Raw genomic sequence first — 23,408 nt, forward strand, 5'->3', positions numbered from 1 at the left:
CAAATAATCACCCGACATGGCACAGTCACCCCAGCAATTAGACCCCTCGAGAGGCAGAGAGAGAGAGAGAGAGAGAGCAGGAGGTGGGCAGAGCTGCCTCAACAAAGCCCATTGTTCCAGGTGGGTTTGGATCCTCCTCGTGTGTGTGTGTGTGTGTGTGTGTGTGTTTGGCACCGGCATCCAATACCTCCAGGCGGTTTTAAGCACCAGCTCAGGTTCACACTTTGACGGAGCGGGCTCATCGATTAGCTGTGGCTTAACCAAGACGTGTGCCCACTTCCTGCCCTTGTGCCAATCCCCCCTCTCTCCCCACCCCGCTAACACACACACACACACACACACACACACACACACACACACACACACACACACACCACCCCCACCACCTCTGTCTCTCAGGCTTCTGGCATGGTTGGATGCCTCTGCCCACCGCTGCCAGGATCAGCCAACCGGGCATGCTTAGGGCACTAGGGCATATTAGACCCCTGAAAAGCCCCTTAGTCTTCTAGACCCCATCCTGTCTACTTGTCTACCAATCTCTCTCTCTCTCTCTCTCTCTCTCTCTCTCTCTCTCTCTCTCTCTCTCTCTCTCTCTCTCTCTTTTCACTCTCTTTATTAGCTGCTCTGCTGTTCAGTTTTAGCATCTTCCGCACAGTCTGTGACTGACAGCATGCTAATGTGCTCTCTACACACACACACACACACACACACACACACACACACACACACACACAGAGAGCCTCTCTCTCTCCCCCCTCTGAGTCATCTGGCTGTCCTAATGAGCAGTCTCCACTGACTCCCAACTCAGGAAGTGCAGTAAAGGCGACCTCCAGCCCCGGCGTGTGTTTTACATCACCGACTCGGCCCTTTCTCTTTAACACCAGAACACGGGATGTGGGGGGGGGCAGTGGGGCAAAAGAACACGAGAGTTGGGGGTGGTACAGGGGAGGGTGGACATTTCACATTTTTCTTTTGATCTAAGGGTGGGTCTGTACATGCTTACGCCAAGCTGCAGAAAACTAGTCGGGGCACCCTTTCACATTTCTCTCTGTCCTTGACATTTTGTGCAGAGGCCCCTGCTTTGCCTGCGAGACGTGCTCACACCACGCGCGCACTCACACACACTCACACTCTCGGCGTACTCCCTCACACTCTCGCTCTCTGGTGCGGAGGTTGCGTTACTCAACGGAGAGGCCTGGAGGAGCTAGTAACCCCGCGCCGACCCCCCCTGGAGGATGGGCTGAAGAATGCGGCCAGCGGCTCGAACGCACCGGGGCCACTCCACGGCTTTTTTTTAATCCCCGCAGGAGGACTAGCGGCGGCCCTATCGCCTCCTCGCCGCGCCTCCTCCCTTCCTCTCCTCCTCGCCTCCTCGCCTCCCCACTCGGCCTCACTCCCAGCTGCCTCTCCAGGGCTTATTACAAGACCAGTGTGCTTTCAGATAAGAGATTTCACCGAAAGAAAAAGGGAGAGGGAGAGAGAGATAGAGAGATGGAGAGAGAGAGATGGAGGGGGGGAGTGGAGAGGAGAGGAGGAGAGTGTGAGTGAGCCGTTGTAACTGGATCTGCCGTCTCCATCTGTCGCGTTTGTCAGAGTGGAATTGAGGCTCTGCTGCAGTGTGTGTGTGTGTGTGTGTGTGTGTGTGTGTGTGTGTGTATGCACACGTACTTTGTAGCAGCTCATGTTGACTGGGCTCATATTGGCTTTAGCTACCCAGACAGAATGTGTTGCTACAATCCCAGGCTGCTGCGGACATGTGCATCAGAGTGTGTGTGTGTGTGTGTGTGCACATATCCTCCCTGAAGTCCTTTGGTGTGTGTGTGTTTGTGTGTGTGTGTGTGTGTGTGTGTGTGTGTGTGTGTGTGTGTGTGTGTGTGTGTGTGTGTGTGTGTGTGTGAAGTCCTTTGGTGTGTGTGAGTGTGTGGGGAGTCGATGGCCGCAGACTGGGCTGGTAGTCCCAGTGACTGGCGGCCTCCACGCCTCCACACAGCATTAGTCAGCAGCAGCCCAGGCAACCCAGGGCAGTGCTGCAGGGAGCCACCGCGTAGGAGTTCCAGACCGACAGACAGACAGACCAGCGAGAGCGAGAGAGACCTTTAGTCAGAGGAGACAAATGGAGCCAAAGAGACTGAGTATTATTGAAAGAGCGAGAGAGACAGTGGCAGACATACAGAGGTAGTTTGTGGGTGGAGGAGTGCTGTCTCTCCCCCTCTCTCATTCTCTCTCTCTCTCCTTCTCTGTCTTTCTCTCCCTCTCCTCGTTTCTATTCCCTCCTGTCCCTCTGTGCGGATGTGAATGTTATCTCTCCATCTCTCCTCCAGAGCCATCCTTTCTTTCCCTTTCACCTCCCCTTCCTTTACAGATCACAGCCGTGATGAAGTAGTCAAGATGGAAGCCCTATTTATAGACCCCCCTCCCTCCTCCTCCTCCTCCTTCTCCACCTCCTCCCTGCATCTCTCTCCCCACACCACTGCGCACAATCAGCCGTCAAGGACTCATTGGCCGGCTAGTGTTTTTACCTCCCCACGCTCGTCATCCTGTGAGTGAGTGAGTGTGTGTGAGGGGGGGAATACACTTTTGAAGGAAAAATGAAGGAAAATGAACCCTCAACAAAAGAACAAGATGATGACAGAGGGAAAAAAAAAATCTTGCGGCAGTGTTTGGGAATAACCCCCCACACACACACCTCTCTCTCTCTCTCTTTCTCTACCCCTCTCTCTCTCTCTCTCTCCCCCTCCCTCCCTCTCTCCCTCTCTCCCTCTCTCTCTCTCTCTCTCTCTCTCTCTCTCTCTCTCTCTCTCTCTCTCTCTCTCTCTCTCTCTCTCCCTCTCTCTCTCTCTCCCCTGTTGGGCTCTTTTGTAGCCAGCAGTCCTTCACAACGTTAACAAGGCTGTTACTGGCCCGCAATGTCAATCATTTCACAGTGGCCGGCTCCATAACCCGCTCTGTGCATATCAGTCATTAACTGCTAAGCGTTTGAGGGCATAGGGAGGTCAGTTGGAAGGGGGAGAGCGAGGGAGGGGGGAGGAGGAGGAGGAGAGAAGAAAGGGAGCAGAGCAGGGAGGGAGGGAGGGAGGGAGGGAGAGAGAGAAAGAGGGAGTGGAGTGGAGGGGTGGACGGGGAGGGAAGGCGGAGAGCCTGATCACACCTGTCATACATTGTCACGGCGCAGACTCTTTTGAAACGCGCGTTACGGACTGTCTGTCTCACTTCCTCCTTTGACTGGGGGGACTGTTTCCTCCATCACGTCTTGCGTCAGCAGCAGGGGTAGAGAAGGCAGCCTGGCAACAGGAGTGTGTGTGTGTGTGTGTGTGTGTGTGTGTGTGTGTGTGTGTGTGTGTGTGTGTGTGAGTGAGTGATTATGTGGAGTGCTTCGACTCTTAAATGTTTTAGAGTGTGGCTGTCGTGTTGAATATGATTACTGCGGCGAGCCTGATGGATGTGGCTAGCAGAGAGCCGGGCTTAATTAGCATTATTTGTGCAGCATGAGTCTCTCTCTCGCTCTCACACACACACACTCCTCTCTTCTCTTCTCTTTTTTCTCTTTTCCCCTCTCCTTCTCTCCCCTCCCTCCCGGCTAGAGGGACAAGAGCAAAGCGCTGATAACATCTTCAGATCTCCGTAGCCATCTTTTGGTACTCACCGCGTGCTGTGGCACAGGACTTAATTTAAAGGGTGTGTGTGTGTGTGTGTGTGCGCTTGTGTGTGTGTGTGTGAGTGAGCGAGAGAGAGAAAGACAGTACTGTATGTGTTTTTGTATACCAGAGGGAGGAGGGGCTTAGGAAAAAAGGCAGTAGTGGTTATGTGTGTGTGTGTGTGTGTGTGTGTGAGGAGGTTGGTCTGTGTGTGTGTGTGTGTGTGTGTGTGTGTGTGTAGGGGTTGGGGGGCACGGTTAGCTGGTTTTGTTACATTGAAAATCTCCCACTTTGAACTGGCTAATGCTCATCAAATCCAATAAGGAGCGCGGATGACAGATGGGCAGTCTGTGTTCAAAGCGAGCGCAGATTTAATATCCAAATAGCACGCAGGCAGCCAGACACACACACACACACACACACACACACACACACACACACACACACGGGGGCTCAGCAGCACAAAGGTCCTGACCACACTGCAGTCACAGCTGTGACCCCCCCCCCCATCCCTCCTCCCTCCTCCCTCTATACACATACACACACACACACACACACACACACACATGCACACTCCTCTCTCTCTCCCTTCATTCGTCCTCGCTGGCGGGCAGTGAAGGAGGAAAGTGTACAGCAGTGCCTTTTTTTCCTTCCCCTTCTCTGTAGCGCAGGGGAAGGAAACGTGTAATCAGCACTTGTTTAGCGTGATTACTCTCAGCCCTGCGAGCGAGCTCTGCTCCGGGAGTAAAGCGAGCGCGCCGGCGGAAAACACCGAGGAGGAACGCCGCGCAACGCAGCCGTGTCCAGCAGCGCCAGCTGTTTTAGATGTCTGTCTGTCTGTCTGTGTGTGTGTGTGTGTGTGTGTGTGCGTGTGTGTGAGAAAGAGAGAGGAAGGAGACGTTGAGCAGCATTCCCCTTCAAGCCACCAGAACCTCTTTGCTGAGAGAGCCTGAGAACAGGGTATTACAAAAGACCAAGACCCCCCCCCTTCCCATCCAAGCCTACCACACACTCTAACTCACACACACACACACAGTCGCCCGCTCACTGGTGTGTGCCTTTGTTCCAGAGGCTCGTTTGTTGAATGGGGCAGTTGAGGGCTCTATGGGGATGTGGCGCGCACACACAGCTGTGTGACACATTGTGTGCAGGGGCCCCCAGATGGACCCGTTTTGGGAGTGTGTGTGTGTGTGTGTGTGTGTGTGTGTGTGTGTGTGTGTGTGTGTGTGTACGTGCTCGTGATTGTGTAAAAGCCTCTGTGTGTGTGTGTGTGTGTATGTGTGTGCATTCGTTTGAGTGTGTGTGTGTGTGTGTGTGTGTTCATTTGAATGTGTGTGTCTGGCCACTGTCTAAGCGAGCAGGGCTAGCAGCTCTGGACGGAAACAGCACTGCCCCATCCATCATGGCTGCTGCTGCTGCTGCTGGAGCTGCTGCTGCTGGAGTGGGCCACTCTTCCTGCTCCGCTCTGCTCTCACTAATCATATCATGTTTGGCCAGTAGATTAGCCGGCTCTGTGTGCACTGGCCCTGTAATGCCATAAAGCCCAGCGACCGTCCTGCCCACGTACTCTACACTGCAGCACAGCACAGCACAGCACACACCAGCTACAGCTACAGCAGCTCCCTCACATGGTCACAAGTGTGTGTGTGTGTGTGTGTGTTTCTGTGGAAAAAAAGAAGTGTAACAGCTAGCCTCACATTTGCCTCATGACCTGCTGCGGCCCTGCCCCAGAGCTGTGAATGTATGTATATGTGTGTGTGTGTGTGTGTGTGTGTAGTTGTCTGTGTATTTTTCCTCATAAATGTTTCAGAAATTCCTGGGATGGTTTAGTGTGCAACACGATCAGCTCTGGAGCAATGGTGCAGCCTTGCTCTCTCTCTCTTTCTCTCTCTCTCGCTCTCTTTTCCCCTCTCTCTCCTCCTTTCTCGCGCACACATACACGCACACGCACTGTCTTTCTCTCTCTCCCGCTCTCTCCCTCCCTCCCTCCTTCCCCCTCTCTTTCTCTCTTGCTGAGGTTTTAGAGTCCATTTCCTGCCTTTACCTCCTGGAGGAAGTCATAGATCCTGCTCCCCCCCTCCTCCTCTCTCTCTCCTCTCTGCCCTTTCTTCTCCTCCTGCCCTCCCTGCCTCCCTGTCCTTCCCTCTTTCAGCGGCTCTGCGTGCCTGTAACCGGAGCGTCGGCTGGGGTCAGGAGGAGTTTGGATATAGGCTGCGAAAGAGAAGCACAATCTAAACATTTGGAAAATAAACACACGTTTCCTGTGAGTGTGTGTGTGTGCGGCGGGAAGGGGAGGGGGGGGGGGGTTCGGGGTCTGATCTGGCTCTGCATAGTTTTATCCGTACACACACACACTCTCCGAACGTATGAGAGGGAGAGGGTGTGTTTGTGTGTGTAAGAGAGTGTTAGACAAGGACCAGGCTGTGGCTGAACTCTCTCCTCTGGCCGCCACAAGCACACATTCATGTCAGAGGGATCACATGGTCTCACAAAGGACTCCAGCTGTGGCGGCCATGTTTTTTTGTCCTCAGCTCTCGCCTTATAGGGGAAACCCCCTGACATGGATCCCTTAGTGTTTTCTCAAATGTTCTGTTCATTTAGGTGGAGACCTATTTTTTTAATGCCATAAGCTCACTTTTTGTACGTGTCTTGAGCTTAAACACCCCAGTGTTTGGCACATACTGTCAACATATGGTATGGATTATTTATGCAGGATTTACGCTTTAGATTCAACCCCCATGTAATTTTCATCGCAGGACCATTGAAAAAGAATTGGATTTGTGTGGGATTTTTTCCCCCATCTTCACATGACTAATCAAGCACAGACACACACTGCGTAGACAGCAAGAGAGCAGGAGGGAGGCGGGACCAGTGTCTGTCCGTCACCAGAGGGAGCAGCCATCTTGTGTTAGCGTGACTCACATGCCCCCTCAGCAGGCAGCAGTGGGGCTGCAGGCGTTCTACCTGTCTGTCTCCTCTCCTCTCCTCTCCTCTCCTCTCCTCTCCTCCCCCCTTCCCCCCAGAAGACCGCTTAATCCCCACCATTTTGGCTTGATACTCACCCTCATGAACCCCCCCCCCCCCACCACACCACACACACACACACACACACACACACACACGCACAGGACTCTCACATGAATCCCCATGTCCAGGCACACTCTCTGTATTAATAGGCCAGCACTCACGGTCGCTTGCTACTCGCGCTGATGGGAACAGGCACGTCTCCGCGCTCGGCTAACCGCCCACTAAGCTCCCAAATGAGCCCGCGCGCGCAATTTGCCAAATGATTGAGAGCTCGATTGTCCCCTTCGCCGCTCCGTAGCTTCCGCAGAGGCGGCGTGGTGGGAGCAGAGCTGTCAGGTCACCATTTGTTTCCGAGCAGGGGAATGTGCTCGTTGAAGGAGACGCAGAAAGAGAGATAAAAATGGAGAGAGAGAGAGAGAAATGGGGGAAAGGGGAGAGCGAGCTAGCTAGCTAATCATTGAGCTGGTGCTAGTAGTCCATTTTCAGGTGTTTTATGTTTGTTTTTAGACGTGCAGTAATTTCTTACAGCCTTACAGTGTGTGTGTGTGTGTGTGTGTGCTCTACCCCTCGCTCCCTCTTTCTCCAGGGTTATTTTGTTTAACGAGCGCGGCGCAGGCTCCTGAGCAGCCCTGAAAAGGCCACACGGCTCGGCTAACACGGCTGTAAAAACTCTCCTCTCTCTCTATCTCTCTCTTTCTCTTTCTGTCTCTCTCTTTCTTTCTCTCTCTCGCTCTCGCTCTCTCATCCCCCTTCCAGGCCCACATTCCCAGCCTTGCCCATAAATTTCACCTCTCTCTCTCCCTCCCTCTCTCTCTCTCTCTCTCTCTCTTTTCTCTCTCTCTCTCTCTCTCTCTCTCTCTCTCTCTCTCTCTCTCTCTCTCTCTCTCTCTTTGTTTCTCCACCGCCCCCCTTCACTCCACTAACTTCTGTGGCGTATCAGACCATTCTGTTGCCTGGCTTTCGGAGGACTTAACATGGCTTTGCTGTAATTACTAGCGCTCTCTGTTTCCCAGCTGCGCGTCCACACACACTCGCACTTTCTCACACAACTGCCCCCCCCCCTCCATCCCTGTCTTATTTGTGTTGGTGGATTGCACCCAGGGGGGAAGGAGGTGCGAGGGGGTGGGGTGGTCCTCCACCAGCGCTGCTACCACCTCCTCCGCCGCCTCCTCTGTGCTGGTGTTGCTTTCTGACTCCCAGGTCTTAAGCCTCTCCCCGTCCAGACAAAAGCGGCCATTAGACTCCCAGGCCCAGCGGAGGCCGCCCGGCCAGGCCCTTTGGCTGGGAGTCCAGGGTGGCGGGAGTGGTGATTGGGGCCGCGGGAGGGAAGGTCAGGCCGGTGGTTGACCGGTGCTTCAGAGCGGGTGTGTGTGTGTGTGTGAGAGAGAGAGAGGGAGTGCGGGCAGCGTCCTGAGAGCCCCACAGGGCTGCGGAGTGGAGAGCGTTTACGCCGCCGCCGTGGCTCAAGGGCCCGGAGCCCGGCTCCATTTCCTGCCCTGAATGGCACTACTCAGGAATATTGGGTGCAAAGTGCTCGGGTGAAAGGAACGGGCAGAAAGGGCTAGATGTGGAAGAAGGGGGGTGGGGGGGGGGGGGGGGGGGTACTACCGCTTTTTCTCACTGGCTGCCTTCAACTGACACTGTGTGTGAGAAAGAGGTGGGAAGAGAGCAGAAGGGAGCGTTTAGTTGGTGGAAATTTGGGGGAGAACAGCTATCAAACACACACACACACACACACACACTTGCCCAGAGAGAGCAGGCGGAGCCTATAGCCCTCAGTGGGAGCGGCTGCAGCTCCGAATGCTGTTTGGAATGTCACTAATCAATTCAGCATTGTGATTTTAATGGAGCCCTGCTTTTCTCTCTCCCGCTCTCCCTCTCTTTCTTCCGTTTTCCCTCTATCTCTCCCTCTCTTCCTCTCTGTGTGGCTCCTTCTCTTCCTCTGTCTCGCCCCGTCGTTGCCCGTCCTCTCCCTGGCTAGAAGTGCTTATCTGGAGGATTTGATTGTGTGTGTGTGTGTGGATTCTAGTCTGTGCCGCACATGCACACATAATTAGGCTCGTCGGCTTTCATAATGAAACAGTCGCTTCAGCAGACATGCTGTAGACCTTAGACTTGTCTGAAAGGTCATGAGATTCAGTTCTCTGTGTATTTATGTGTGTGTGTGTGTGTGTGTGTGTGTGTTGGGAGGTCGCTGCATGACTTGGTACATGTGCGCGTTAACCTTGGGCTATTCCTCTCCTCTCCTGTGTCTCCCGTGTCGCTGGCTGTCGTCGACGCAGTGTGTTTTACGGCCTACAATGGGGTTGTTAATTCTCCAGGCCATAAATTGAAGTAGTGAAGATGCACTCTTGGATCCACCGCTCTAACTGTATCTGATTAAATCATCATAAATACCCCGGCGTGCGCGCGTGTGTGTGTGTGTGTGTGTGTCTCTAAGAGAGGGAATGAGGGAAAAAATGCTTGTGAAAGCAAGCAGGAGGGGAGGAAGGGGAGGAGGTTGTTGCAATCTTTAAATCTTTCCCTCGAGCACGTCAGTTGAACACGAGTGCCTTTCTCTCCACTTTGCTAAAACCCTTCAAGAACAATGTCCCTGATGAGCATAAATGCTTGCTCTCTCTCTCTCTCTCTCTCTCTCTCTCTGCCTCTCTCTCTCTCTCTCTCTCTCTCTCTCTCTCTCTGCCTCTCTCTCTCTCTCCCCCCCCTCTCTCTCACATCGTTCCTTACTGTAATGGTGTAACACAATAGCATCTTTAGTCTTGGAAGGGGACTTTGTGTTGATCTAGCGGGCCAGGAAACATTACGTACAACGTCTGTTTGTGTGCGAGTCAGTTCCTCTGTCCCCCGGTCGCATGTCTTAACTGCTTGAAGTCATCCTCCCCAGTGGTATTTGTTAGCGTGGAGTAGTGTGCGCGTTAGAGGTTTTGCTTGTGTGTGTGTGTGTGTGTGTGTGTGTATATGTGTGTGTGTGTGTGTGTGTGTGTGTGTGTGTGTGTGTGTGTGTGTGTGTGTGTGTGTGTGTGTTTATGTGTGTGTTTATGTGTGTGTGTGTGTGTGTGTGGTGTGTGTGTGTGTGTGTGTGTGTGTGTGTGTGTGTGTGTGTGTGTGTGTGTGTGTGTGTGTGTGTGTGTGTGTGTGTGTGTGTGTGTGTGTGTGTGTGTGTGTTTATGTGTTTGTTTGGGTTTGGGTGGGATGTTGTACACTTGTAGAACAGCAGCTTGCCGGTGGTATTGGTCCCCTGAGCGGGAGAGGGGCTAATTCTCCAGCCCCCTCTACAGACTTTTCCACTGACATAATGAGAGGTACCAGCAGGCTTAGCATTGCTCAACAATGACCTCATGCTCCTGCTTACAGCAGGGGCCAGAGAGAGTGAAGCCTGTGTGTGTGTGAGTGAGAGAGAGAGAGAGTGTGTGTGTGGGAGAGAAAGAAAGAGAGTGAGAGAAGGCTGGAACTCCAGCTTTGTATGTAAGCGCTTGGAAAGCACTTGGATCTTAGATCCACCCTGTGTGTGTGTGTTGATGTGTTGCCACCCAGCCTTCTCTCTCTCTCTCTCTCTCCCTCTCTCTCTCTCTCTCTCTCTCTCTCTCTGCTCCCTGGCTTGGTGGCCTAGGCAGCTTTGTGGGGAATGTGGTAATCTGCAGCCATGTTAAAGATTGCTGTGATTTCTGGCTGCCTCTCTTCTACCCAGCTGCGTCCTCCCCCTCTCTCTCAACTCTCCCCCTTTATTTAATGCTTGTTTTAAAAAGAGTTTGAACGGTCAGTTAGGTTCGTGTCGAAGGGGTAATAAATATTTCATGTCAGTGAGTATAAACACTGGCGTGCCCTTTCGCTCTTGTTGCCTGGCCTTTCTTTCCCCCTTTCTCTCTCTCCCTCCCTCGCTCTCTTTCACACTGAAAAGGGCCTCCGGCAGGACTGGCCGACGCCTCAGTGCTGCCACCTGCTGCTGGTCTGCACGTAGTGCACCCCCCCTCTCCTGCTTGTTGCAGCTGCATGCAGTCCCCCACTCTGACAGCGGGTGGCACAGTTCAAAGTGCAGGCACTGAGAGGCGAGGGTTATCCGGCTGACTTGATGACGCCAGACCTCATGCTCTCTTTTTCCTTTTCTTTCTTTCTTTCTTTCTTTCTTTCTTTCTTTCTTTCTTTCTTTCTGTAGCGCTCACATATGTGTGATAGTGTGATAGTTTGATGGTGTGTGTGTGTGCGTGTGTGTGTGTGTGCGTGTGCGTGCACACATGATGGGCCCCTGTTCCACACAGATGTGTGCTGACATCCAGTTGAAATGCATTTTATGTGCTCATTTGTGAAATATATGGAAAAACGATTGCATTTCATTGCATGAGCGAGCAGTGGAGAGAGGGAGGGAGAGAGGGAGGGAGGGAGGGAGGAAGAGAGAGGAGGAGGAGGAGGAGGAGGGGGCGTATGGCTGTGTGTGGAGGAGACATGAACTCCTCTGGTGTAGATTTGGCCCTGTTTATATCATCGTGATACCCCGCAGACCAGAGCCAGGCAGGACAACGCTGTTTACTTTATTAAAGATTTAAATGCGCTCAATCCCTTTTTAATTGACTGGCTTCTACAGCAGTTTTTTTTGGCCAGCTTAAATACGTGTGGGTGGGTGGCGGGGGAACACACACACACACACACACACACACACACACACACACACACACACACACACACACACACACACACACACACACACACACACACACACACACACACACACACACACGTACGCACACCACCTCTTTCCTCATCTGCCAAACAGAGGCCAGTTTGTGCAGCCATTAACAAACACGCATTGTCTGTTTGCAGTGTTGGATGTGTGTGGCTCATTGTGTTCCCTGTCTGTTTGTGTTGTGCAGAGCAAACGGGACCATCTGCTGATGAATGTGAAGTGGTACTACCGCCAGTCAGAGGTGCCCGACTCGGTCTACCAGCACCTGGTGCAGGACCGCAACAACGAGAACGGTGAGCAGCTTCATCCCATATAGAGTGTGTGTGTGTGTGCGTGTGTGCGCGTATGTGTGCGCGCGTGTGCGTGTGTACGTGTCTGTGTGTACGTGTGTGTGTAGACGTATAGAAGCAAATTGTGCACCTCCGAGGACGTGTGTGTGTGTTCAAGGTTTATCATCTCCATCTAGTGCGTCTGCCGCCCGTTTTCCCCTCCTTCTTATTTCCGGCCCTGTTCCTGTTCTCCGGTGGTCTCTGTGTCCACGGCTCGTTTCGCTAACGAGATGAGAAACGAGGGGTTAAGCTCGCGGCGCGGCGGCGCGTTTCTCAGGTGCAGCCGCAGGAGCCGGAGATCACGGCAGGCACGGCCGTCATTTGCCTTTGTTCCCTTGGCAACGCTCCCGTGGAAAACAAATCAAACGCTAGGCCCCCCCGGGGATTGTGAGCGCGTCAAGTGCAAATAGCTTCAGCTCCAACATTGTCCCCGTAGTACGCACACACACACACACACACACACACACACATACCTGAAAGCAGAGCATCAGTCAGCCCCACCCCCTCTTCCTCCATCACACACACACGCGCGTGTACGGCCCCATACCTAGTGAGCAGGGCCTGATGGGTAAAATGGCAGCCGTGTCGCAGGCTGGCGGGGGTGTTCCAGAGTGCAGCCAGCAGCCAGAGGCAGCACTGCTTTGATTTAGCGCTAATAAAATCAGCAGACATTTACCCAGCAACCCTCTCACACACACACACACACACACACACACACACACACACACACACACACACACACACACACACACACACCCCTCCCCACACTGCTTGTGCATTCCTTAAAGATGCCTGGCTGTGTGTCAGACACATAGACGTTTGTTTGTGTGTGTGTGTGTGTGAGAGGGAGAGAGAGAAAGAGAGACTGCTCGGTGCACGGCACAGACAAGCTGTCTGACATGGCCGCCTATGAGGGTTGGGGGAGAAGGAGAGTGACAGGGAAATATGACAAACGCTCATCTACAGGCCTCATCGTGTGTGTGTGTCTGTGTGTCTGTCTGTGTGTGTGTGTGGTGGCGGCATTTGTCACTATAATAATGGCCACACACACAACCCCCTCCCCACCCCCTGGTCGACTCATAATACGTCTCAGCCAGCTGTAATAAGCTCTCTCTCTTTGTGGCAGCCGCCGTAGTCAGACAGACAGACAGACAGGAGTCTTGTTATCGCCTGATATGTCATTGCGCCGCACAACAAACCCCATGTCTACTCACTCACACTCTCCAGCACCGTGATTATGGATAAGGAAACTCGCTCGCTCGCTCTCACACACACACACACACACACACACACACACACACACACACACACACACACACACACACTCACACACACACACATAAACACACAGTTGGTGTTATCCTTCCCAGTGGTCTAATATTTGGGCAGAGCCTCCACTTAAAACCCACTAACCCAGAATAATAACTGGCTTAGAGCAATTCAACACATGCATCTTGCCTTGAAAAATTATGAATATATTTTTTAGTCGCTGGAATAGTTCTCTGCTGACTCGGTGGTTTTTAAGTCTTTTTCATTTTCCATTTTAAATGCCGGCCTTTGGGAGGTGAATTACCACAGACTCTTATTGATTATGTGCTTGGTTGTCAAGTGGTAATTACTATCTTACTTCACATAAATACTAACATTTGCAGTGTGTCGATATGTGTGTGTGCATTTGTGACTGTGTGTGTGTGTGTGTGTGTGTGTGTGTGCGCGCTCACTCACTTTTGATTATATATTCACTTTTTTGTAACAGTATTCGGCTCTGGGAGTAGCTTGTCAGAGAGTGTTTGTGAGTGTAAGTGTGTGTGGGTAGTACTTGTACACCTGTGTGCTGACCCTGTCTTTTATGTGTGTGCCTCTGCAGACTCTGGTCGAGATCTGGTCATCACTGACCCCGTTGTCAAGAGCAGAGAGCTCTTCATCTCAGACTATGTGGACACGTACCATGCTGCTGCCCTCAGGTAACATACACATTTTCACACACACACACACACACACACACACACACACACACACACACACACACACACACACACACACACACACACGCCACCAGCATACTGTAGGTGTATGTGCATTCACTCACTGTGTGGACACAGTCAAAGAGTGTTGACCTAGTTTTATGAAGCTCAGCTTTGCCTTTTTATTTCTGTTTGTACATTTCAGCATACATTTATCCATGCAAATGTGTTCAAGTATGCTACGTGTTTTGAATTTGTAGGTATATATGTAGTATGATCCAAGCTAATACTATGCCTCTCTGAGTATGGAACAATTTCCATTCTATTATTCTGATAACTAGTTTGAGTTCTTAGCTATAGTGACGGCAGCTTTAAAGCCAGCAGGGAAATCCATTGGGTGATCTTCCCTGTCTTCAGCAACAAGTTCTCCCCTCTCCACGCAGACAGTCTCTGATCGAGGGCACCTCTTTCCCCAACTCCAAAATAAGGAATGGAAGACCCAGCTCGGTTATTGTCTGGATCTTTGAAACCAGATATCCTCTCGTTTTTGGTGTTCACTCTTCATCTTTCTTTTCCTCCCTCCCTCCCTCCCTCCCTTCCTCTCGCCTTCCCTTAACACAAACCATCTGGAGTCTCTGCAGCAGAGGCGGCGGCAGGCAGCAGTACACAAAGCCACATCCCAGGACCCGCTGATTTCAGGGCAAATTAGCTGCAACCTCTTGCCGCCGCCAAAGCCCCCCCTTTGATTTGACTTATTACCGGGCTTTAGATCAACTTTGGCGAATTCCAGCGGGATGCCGTAATGGCGGCGGTGGCAGCGGAACCCACGCACACACACGCCTTTTATCTGGCGGAGGCGGGCGAGGTGTATTGTGTCTCGCTAGGGGCTCCCGGGCCACTGTGATGCCTATTATTTTGATAGGCTCAGACACTCGAGAAGGAAAAACGAGCAAGAAAAGGGGGCGAGAGGGAAGAGAACAGAGGAGGTAGTGCCGAGAACGAGGGAGGGCAGAAATGTAACAGAATATAAAATGCTATCAAGATGTAGCGGTGTGTGTGTGTGTGTGTGTGTGTGTGTGTGTGTGTGTGTGTAGAGCTAGCATTCATCTTTTATTTGGGGCTTGAGCTAGAGCTATCCACCTGGAGAGGAATGAAAGTTGGAGGAGACTGGAGACCTGCTGCTGCTGGTGCTGATGACTCCGAGAGAGACAGCTTCTCTCCTGTTCCTCCACTTCAAACACTCAGAGAGACACACACACACACACACACACACACACAGACAACAATAACACCCACACACCTCCCACTACAGTTTTCACTAGTATTCTTTCAGACGACCACAAGACGAAGCATAACATTGACATGGATTTTTTGTTTCTTACTTTTTCTCCCAAGCTAACCTATATTTTGTTATTGTTTGGGTACAGGGGAAAGTGTAACATCACCCACTTCTCCGACATATTCGCCGCCAGGGAATTCAAAGCCCGCATCGACTCCTTCTTCTATATCTTGGGATACAACCCAGAGACAAGGTAAGAACTGATTCTCCTCCTCTCTCCTCTCCTCTCCTCTCCTCCCTCCAACCATCCCTGTATCCCCACCTTTGGCCAGCCCCTGGGGGTGTCCCTGCAAGGCTTGTGTGCCATCACACAGCCTGGGTTGTGCATACATTGTTTAGCATTTCCCCACAAAGCCCCCAACCTCTCTCTCTCTCTCTCTCTCAACCCCTCTCTCCCCCCAAGCAACTGCGGGATAATCTTATCACAGTCGCGTGGTGCTCGATTGCAGAGCGTGAATGGCTGTTCCTCTGACCTGGGGGGGGGGGGGGGGGTTGGAGGCGGCCGGTTGTCGTGGAAGTTGTAAAAACACACTGCGGCCACCCCTCCTGTGACCCGTAGTCCAATACACTCGGCGTCAGCAGTTTTTGCTCGGTGACATAAAAGCGCTGGGCCATTGTTGTTGCCGTGTGAGGAGCAGACCTGCAGCCTTGCACCGTGCGCGTCAGTGATAAACGATCCCCAGCGATCCTTTATTCGCTTCCCTCAATGAAATGGCTTTGTGTCATCAGAAACCACAGGGGGAGGGAAAAAATCCTGCTCTGTTCGCTGCCATTTATCTGGTACTGTTTCTTTCATTCATTGCTATGGTGATGTCAAGGAGCCGTCTATTTTGTGCTGGCACATCATTGGGTCACTCAGCATTTCTCGGTTTAGTACCTCTCTTATCGTCATTTGAGGAGTGTCTGTGGGAATGAATTTTCTGCACTTTCCTCAGTTCGTGTCATTGATCATGGAGAAAAGTAGTGGGTGTTGGTAGTATACTCAAATGCTTTGTTGGATTTAGTTGCACTTGCATAAAAGTTTCTTAGCATACTGTTCACCTTATGCTTGTGTGACGACCCCTGTCACAGCCTTTGTGTCCGCAGTGCATTATTTGGCAGAAGACACTAGTGTTCAATTTCAATCACCCACACTTGTTTGAGAACAGCCTTTTAAAGGCAAGAGATCTTGCCCTTTCTAGAGAGGCACACACACACACACACACACACACACACACACACACACACACACACACACACACAGCGCCCGCCCCTACAAGGAGATCCCAACACTCGCATGCTCTCTCCTCGCCTCACACACACACTCATTATCTCTCTCATGCACGCCACTTCACTCGTTAATACTAGTGTAAAGGTGAGCCGATCGCCACTTTTTGCAGTAAGCTTTTGTTACTAAACCCCTTGGCTGGTGGCCCTGGCTTCTTAGCTTGGGGGATTGAATGACCATTTCCTCCAGAAATTTCTCTCCGCATGGACTGCTTGCAAGAGTGAAATGAGGTTATTTGGATCCTTGGCCCATTCCCTAGCTGTTCATCATCCCGCGCCAATGTTTTTTATTATTTTACATTTCTGCCTTGGCAGAAAAATATTGGGTGATAAATTCACTTTTCCCCGTTCTGCAGCTTTCTCTCACTTCATTTAGCTCTGCAGTGGAGCTCCTAATGCTAAACACATGCTGCTGGCTCGGCCCCCGTTTCCAGCTAAGTCACGAACACAGATACCTTCTCTCTGGGCCATGCGTGACGTCTGGCTAGATAGAGAGACGTTGGGCCTAGTCTGCGGCAGGATGTTTTCTTTGCGTTCTTGTACAAATCAATGTAATAAGCTGGCTGGAAGTGGAGACGACCAACCGAGAGAATTATATAGTCCTACTCTCAGATACCTGTTCTGTCCAGGTCATGGTTATGGATGCCAGTTGTTTTCTTGCAGTGTTATGCATACGTTTTCAGGCAATGAGTTGCATTTGAAATGCTTGTCTCGGCTTGGCTACTGCTCATTCACCAACCGATATAACTGAAGAGCATGCATTATTGTTATCATTATTTTATCATAATTATTTATCATTATTATTCTGATTCATATTGTGCTAAAAAGACGAGTGCAATAACAACCATAGTGTCTCACAATGCACTGTGGCCTAAAATAGTTCTAGTGTATCATTTAACTGGGCTTTGTGGCTTGGCAGTGGAGAAGTTGAAGAAGGCACAATTTGTTAACATTGTTAACATGTGATTTGACGTGATTTATTATTATTTTCTCCTATTATCTTCAGGAAGGGAGTCTATAAAGTACTCGTTTGTTAATTTTGTAATTAATTTTGCACAAGGAGAGAATAAATGAGTTTGCCATCCTAGTTTGTAATTTCCGTCTTATTTGGTTCAGTATCCACATGATGGCCTATTTAACAGTGGGCCCTGAATATAGTATATCAATGTATCCTTTCACCCCTATTCATTGCATTAGCGAGTAGGATTCCCTTGTCTCTAACAGGCCACATTTGATATATGGATTATTTTGGTTCTCTCTGTGGTTGTGTAATCTCTTGCAATTTCATTGTCAACGGATGAGGTGTGTTGTACAAAACACAGCTTGTACAATGATAGTCTGCCTTCCAATGGACACAAACTCCTGTTTATCCAGCCGTTTCACATTTCTTGTGGTCATTTATATGTAACAGCCTCTTGGAACAAGACCTAGTGAGAACCTTTTCAGAACTGTATTTTTAGAATAAACATAATATTGCATAATATAACTGATTTGGCATTCATTAGGTCCTTTCAAAATGGCTTAGATGTGTTTGTGTTCATCATGAGCCACAGCTCATTCCCATAAGGTCTTCCTTTGTGAAACATCCCAAACATTCCCTACATGTACACCTGCACCACTGAACTAATAAAATATGATGTGGTAGCTGAAAGCACAGTCGGAACAAATCAAGAGTGTTGTGAATGGGACAGTCTGATATTTATTTAACGGAACAAAAAGGTCCCATGTCTCTGCGGTCTCAGCTGTGTCATTCTGTCACATTCCATGAATGTGCCTACAAAGTATGTACACAAGTTATGGCTTTTTGGCTACTTTTTGGCTTTAATCTGATATTGTTTGTCTGGGGGTGGTGCCTCACTTTGGAGATTTTTAGGCTTCACAGTCCATCCCAGAATTCAGTACCAATATTTATCAACCTGTCTCTTGTGGCACTTAACTATTTTGTGATGGCCTACATCCACATTAAGAAAAATGCAAACTTTTAGGAAATTAGTCTTTTTGTCGCCTACCCAAGAGTTAGATCGGATGAGAAAAGACAAGTTGGATAAGATAAGACAAGTTAGAGAAGTTTAGACATACTCTTCTCTGGGTGTGCAATAACCCAGTTTGACACTGTTGGCCTATCTTGGCATAATTTGCTGGAAGTGGGCTATGCCAGTTAGCCTACAGCTCGTTTTCAGCCATCTTAACCCTGGGGTAGATGGTAAATAGGCATATTTCCCAAAAAGTTGGCAAACCATCTCATTGCAAAACACTTTGAGGGTCACTGGGTTTGTGCTGGTGTGAGTCAGTGTCATGGAGGCTGAATGTAGCGACATGTTGTTTCCAGCACAGTATTTTGTTAGCTGCCTGCAGATGTGGTCAAACATTAGCCATTAGTGGCCATTTAGATTGTATATGGTCTGTGCCCTGTTATACTTGTCTGTGTTATGCTATTACAACCAGATGTATCATTGCAGGGCTTTCCAAAAAAAGATGGTATTACTGAAGTAGGCTATAATATAGTTTTGTTTCTTTGCTTGTTGCAGCAAAATATTGAATAAACACAACTCTCCTTTTAAAACGGGTTTAAGCAGCTGTGTGGTTCACCCCCCTGAACATTCCCCTTAAGTATGTATGCATATAAACATGTGGGGGTAATTGTACTGCACTTCAACTGCTTATCACGGTTTATCAGAGTTGACAAACATTTCCCCTTCTGAAACTAATGCACCACTTGACAAGTTCTTAACATTTTAGTATGGAATTGTCCCTGAGAACTGGGATGCAATTATGTATTCATCTCTCAAAGAGTACAGCAGGTTCTGTAGGCATCCACCTCAAGTCTTGTTTCCCAAGTCTAAACACTTGCACAACGTTGATGAGAGAGGTGCTTGAAACATGTACAGTTTGTACCAAGCTTTACCTTCCTCTAGAGGTCTAAATTTGCAGGCCAGCCTATCTTTTCGGTGGATATACTTGGATGTGTATTAAAAGCCCCAATCCTATTTAAACCGTAGGCGAGACTAGGCTATTCAGACTGGAGTTGTTCAAATATTTATTTTGTTCAGACACCCTTGATGTAGAAGTGAGATATTAAACTGTTACAAAATGGGAGAATATCTATCTTTTTTAATTTGACATTTCAGATTGTCCTGGCATTGGGTCTAATGTTATATTCCATAAATGAAAGGCAACCAGAAATGAAGGCAAACGCCTACTGGTAAAGATGGGCTCCCCGAAGGAAAATAAACCCTGCAAAGCCATTATAGAGGGCTGGCACAACAGTCATGTGAGGTGATAATAAAGGATTTCCATTTTCCCCCCCTGGAAATCATGAAAAAAAGGGGGGGAAAGAGGGCTTGAGAATCAGGGGGCTTGCATAGTCGCTGCGATTCATCTCCGCTGTTGCCTATTGCGAGCCCCCTTCGCCGGGGCCCCACTCAATCACAGTCTATCACCCTCTCCGGCTGTCTCCCTCCCTCCCCGCTCCGCTTGTTTGGTATGCTGTACGGGGCGTCAGCAACCTCGCGACTCGGCCTTGTTTATGGAGCAGACGTGCGGAGGAGATGGATTGCGTTTCCAGCGTGTGTCTGTGTGTAAGGTCGTGGCACATGCTCAGTTGTGTCTGTCGGAACGGGAACTCTGTACGCGGCGCGTGAAGGCTGAGGTCACAGCACAAGCTCGGTGAAAATCTCACCGAGCGATTGCCCGAGCCTCCATTTTGAGTACCTAGAAATAGGTGCGAAAGGAGAGTTTGTGTAAACCACCTTAGCCAACAAACTGTCAAATTTAAAAACGCAATAGCTTCGTCTGCATCATGGACGACTTATTCAGTCCGCGAAGGTAGGTTTGCACATTCGGCTTCACCTGTTAAGCTGTAAATCTGCGCTGTACTTGCTGCTGTCTCTGTTCCATCTGAACTCGCTGACGTGTTTACCTTTGTGGTTTCCATTCTTGCCGGCGTATCGTTATTTCTTTGTCAATGACATCAATTGTTATCACGAATGCATGTCTCCAGCATGCACGGAATGTAATCGCTGTTCGCTATGTAGTGGCATTGTTGAATGCACACCATATACCTTTAGCGAAGTGGCTTGTAGGAAGTCGTCCGGCCAACGTTACATTTCCCAGCGCCGCTACAATTTATTCATTCAAATATGTAACCGCAGCATGCATATGTGCCATGGCAGTAGGCATAGTGACTCGTAGGCGTTTGTTGGTGAAGCAACGTTCTTATTATTGTTGCTTTTGTTAGAAAGAGAAGCTCTGCATGTAGGGACTCCATTTTGCAGTACTCTTGTGTTCTCGTGTTGACAATTGAGATGACATGGCGTTGGGGGTGTCCGGGGAGCTTTGTGCACGTTTGTACTCATTGTGCAAAAGCACTGCGAGTCCTGTTGAAGAAGCAGTCTTTTTGCGTTAGCATTATTATCAGGAAAAGTTTGGGCCTTTCGTTGTATTAATGCAATGTTATGACAGTGTTACAGTCGTGCGAGGATTGGATGAGATTGGTGGAAGGGGCGGGGTTTGTCTTGATTACTGTTCTCGTGGTCGAGTTAAATGTTGTGCAGAGTATTTGCGGTGGATGGGATGCTCATTTCATTCAGAAAACTGTCGTGACAACTGACAAGTTACTACAGAAGACCTAGTAGGGCATGCCAAATCTACCTTGGATTGTAGATGATGTACACTGGTAACAGATAGTCAAATACAAGCTCTGAACAATATTTGAAGCAGGGGAAAACAAAAAGAAAACTTGAACTTGAGGAAAAAATTAAAATAATTCATTAGAAAAGTTATGGGTGATGTAAATTCATGACTTCATGAGTGCAAGTTATTATTTATATAGTTATTGTGTTACTTTGGTCCTGTGTTATCTTATGTAATAGATATAAAACTTTGAGTAATAAATCAGTTATACTCGGACATGAACCTCTTCGGCATGGTAGGATTTCTAATGTAATTTCTGATGAAAGTTAAATAGTAAGGCATCACAAGTTAATTTGAACATTGGTTCTGTTTTAGATGCTTATATATGGTGCAATAATTCAATATGCACCTGTGAGCTGCAATGAAGGATAATGACTTGAAAATGACACCCCCTAACACACACACACACACACACACAAACACACACACACACACACTGAATCAGAGAAAGTGCAGTTTAACAGCCAACTTGAATGAAGTTCCACTGTGGGTTCAGCAGACAAAGCCTGTTGCAACAAACTAAATCGGTTTGTTTGTATTGTTGTTGCCATGAATACATTTGTAAGATATGTGATAGTTTCTAGTCACTTGTTATATCTAATATGACATTATTATTATTATTATTATTATTATTATTATTATTATTATTATTATTATTATCATCATTATTATTATTATTATTATTATTATTATTATCATCATTATTATTTTTAGTAGTAGTAGTAGCTTTTAAGCTTCCATTTTTGGCATAATAGGTTAGTGATCTTCAGGGTATACAGGGTCTTCTCTACCTAAGCCAATGCAGTACACCCTTAAATTAAGATGATGCCTTCTTAATTCTGGGGTTACAAAATGTTGTTCAGTACATCAGTGGGGTTTCCTTTTTGTTGAAGAACAGAAACAAAGTTATTAGATCCATAGCCAACCATGCAAAAGTTCAGAATTCTGGAATTTATGTTATTGGGTGATATGTGCAAACTTGTGGCCTGATGGTTCTGTCTCAGACCTTAAGAGGAATTTAGGAAAGACCAGAGCATAACACACTTTTGTCTGCTGAAAATAATGTGGAACAGAGAGTTGGCTTCTACAGATGGGTCGGCTGATGGATAGCTTACAGTTTCCTATGTTTTATGGTTGTTTAGTGATGACAAACATGACAGACTCCTCCTGAGATGTTTTTCAAAATACAAAGTCGAGAAATTCAGCATCTCATGTTATTTAGATGTACACACACATTTTGTACATCTGTTTTTGCTCACTTTCGGTCCATCCTGCTTGGAGGAATTCCCTCCTAAACGTTCAGTGCCAAGACCTTTGTAAAGGTTGTGCTATGGCCGCCTATAGATCCCCGTCTCCTGTGCAAAAAGCGCCTGTCGTTTCCCCCGCCCCGGCTCTGCCAAAAATCTTTATAGCAGACGTGTTTCAGGAGCTCTGCTGCGGTTCCCAGGCCTTGTCTCGCGGACTCGACCCACAGCTGAAAGTGGATTGTCGAGAGATCACCTGGTTTTTGCACGTTACACCCAGCGTGTGCTCTTGGCAACGGCCGTCTCAAACTCTGTTGCTGTCCATCTGCACGGGAGTAAGAAAATACATAGTTGAGAACGGTATTAAGTGTTTGCCTGTAAGTTATGCCGAAACTCCCCCTTTTGCCTTTTGAAGAAAGAGCTACTTAATCCCCCAGCCTACTTCATTTATTTTCCAACATATTTCTCTTTCATGGGGGAGATTTGTTTAATATTTCAGCTTGTTCCGTGCCCTGTGTGCATCTGTCCACCGTATGGACCTTCCAGACTGTTCCAACACACAGAGGATGTGGTTGTGTAGGAGTGTAGGGGAGAGCCCTGGTGTTTATGAAACATAGTCAGAAGAGAGGTTTATGATTTGAAGGCTTGAAACACAAGCAGGCAAGCTGAGCGAGAGTCTCTCAGGTTTCCAGCCAGGTTCAGCCTGACGGCACCCCACCACCCCACCACCCCCCACCTCAAGCCCCTTTACTACCCCCACCTCACCGCGAATGGAGTGAGAGTTTCTCCGGATGCAAATCATCGTGACAGTTTCTGGGCTGCTCTCTCGTGTGCATGGGGCTATATGAAAAATATTCTTGTGTTGCCCTGGCAACCGGAAAGGGGCTTTTTTGGAAAAAGGGGGGCATTAAAAAGAGAGGAGAGAGAGGGGGGGGGGGTCTTGTCATTTTCTTTAATCCACTGCAGCTGGAGATCGGAACACTGTTATTAAATTGTGGTTGCCATGGCGACCGGCTCTCTTTTTCGCCACGGCAGCCATTTCAGCGGTGCCTGCCGCTACTCCCTCATATCATCTCTCCCTTTGAGGAGGTGAGGGGGGCGGTGGGGGCTGGTGGGGTGAGGTGGTGTACAGTACCTCTCTGCCTGAACAATGAGGCTCTGCCGGGAGCTCACTCTTTCAGCCTCTTTGTTCTCCTCAGTGTGCCACAAGTCAGCGTTGTTTTGTTTGTTTGTG

The 23,408-nt window shown here is 49.1% G+C and overlaps 1 protein-coding gene across 8 annotated transcripts in view; it reads left to right on the forward strand.

The window, feature by feature from the left end:
• Positions 1–23,408, forward strand: part of rerea (arginine-glutamic acid dipeptide (RE) repeats a) — a 101,787-nt gene that overhangs the window by 36,488 nt on the left and 41,891 nt on the right. For 7 of the 8 annotated variants that reach the window (XR_009939861.1, XM_062541615.1, XM_062541616.1 and 4 more), the window contains exons 3-5: positions 11,528–11,633; positions 13,537–13,633; positions 15,061–15,165. Coding sequence is in view for 7 of the 8 variants with exons in the window: in XM_062541615.1 (XP_062397599.1) it covers positions 11,528–11,633; positions 13,537–13,633; positions 15,061–15,165 (308 nt within the window). In the remaining variant the exon portion in view is untranslated. Of the gene's footprint in view, positions 1–11,527; positions 11,634–13,536; positions 13,634–15,060; positions 15,166–19,795; positions 20,064–23,408 lie in introns of those variants that run through there. The other variant, XM_062541622.1, reaches the window with a different exon arrangement.

Source organism: Sardina pilchardus, chromosome 7 (assembly GCF_963854185.1).
Source record: "Sardina pilchardus chromosome 7, fSarPil1.1, whole genome shotgun sequence".
In the NCBI taxonomy this organism is placed as follows: domain Eukaryota; kingdom Metazoa; phylum Chordata; class Actinopteri; order Clupeiformes; family Clupeidae; genus Sardina; species Sardina pilchardus.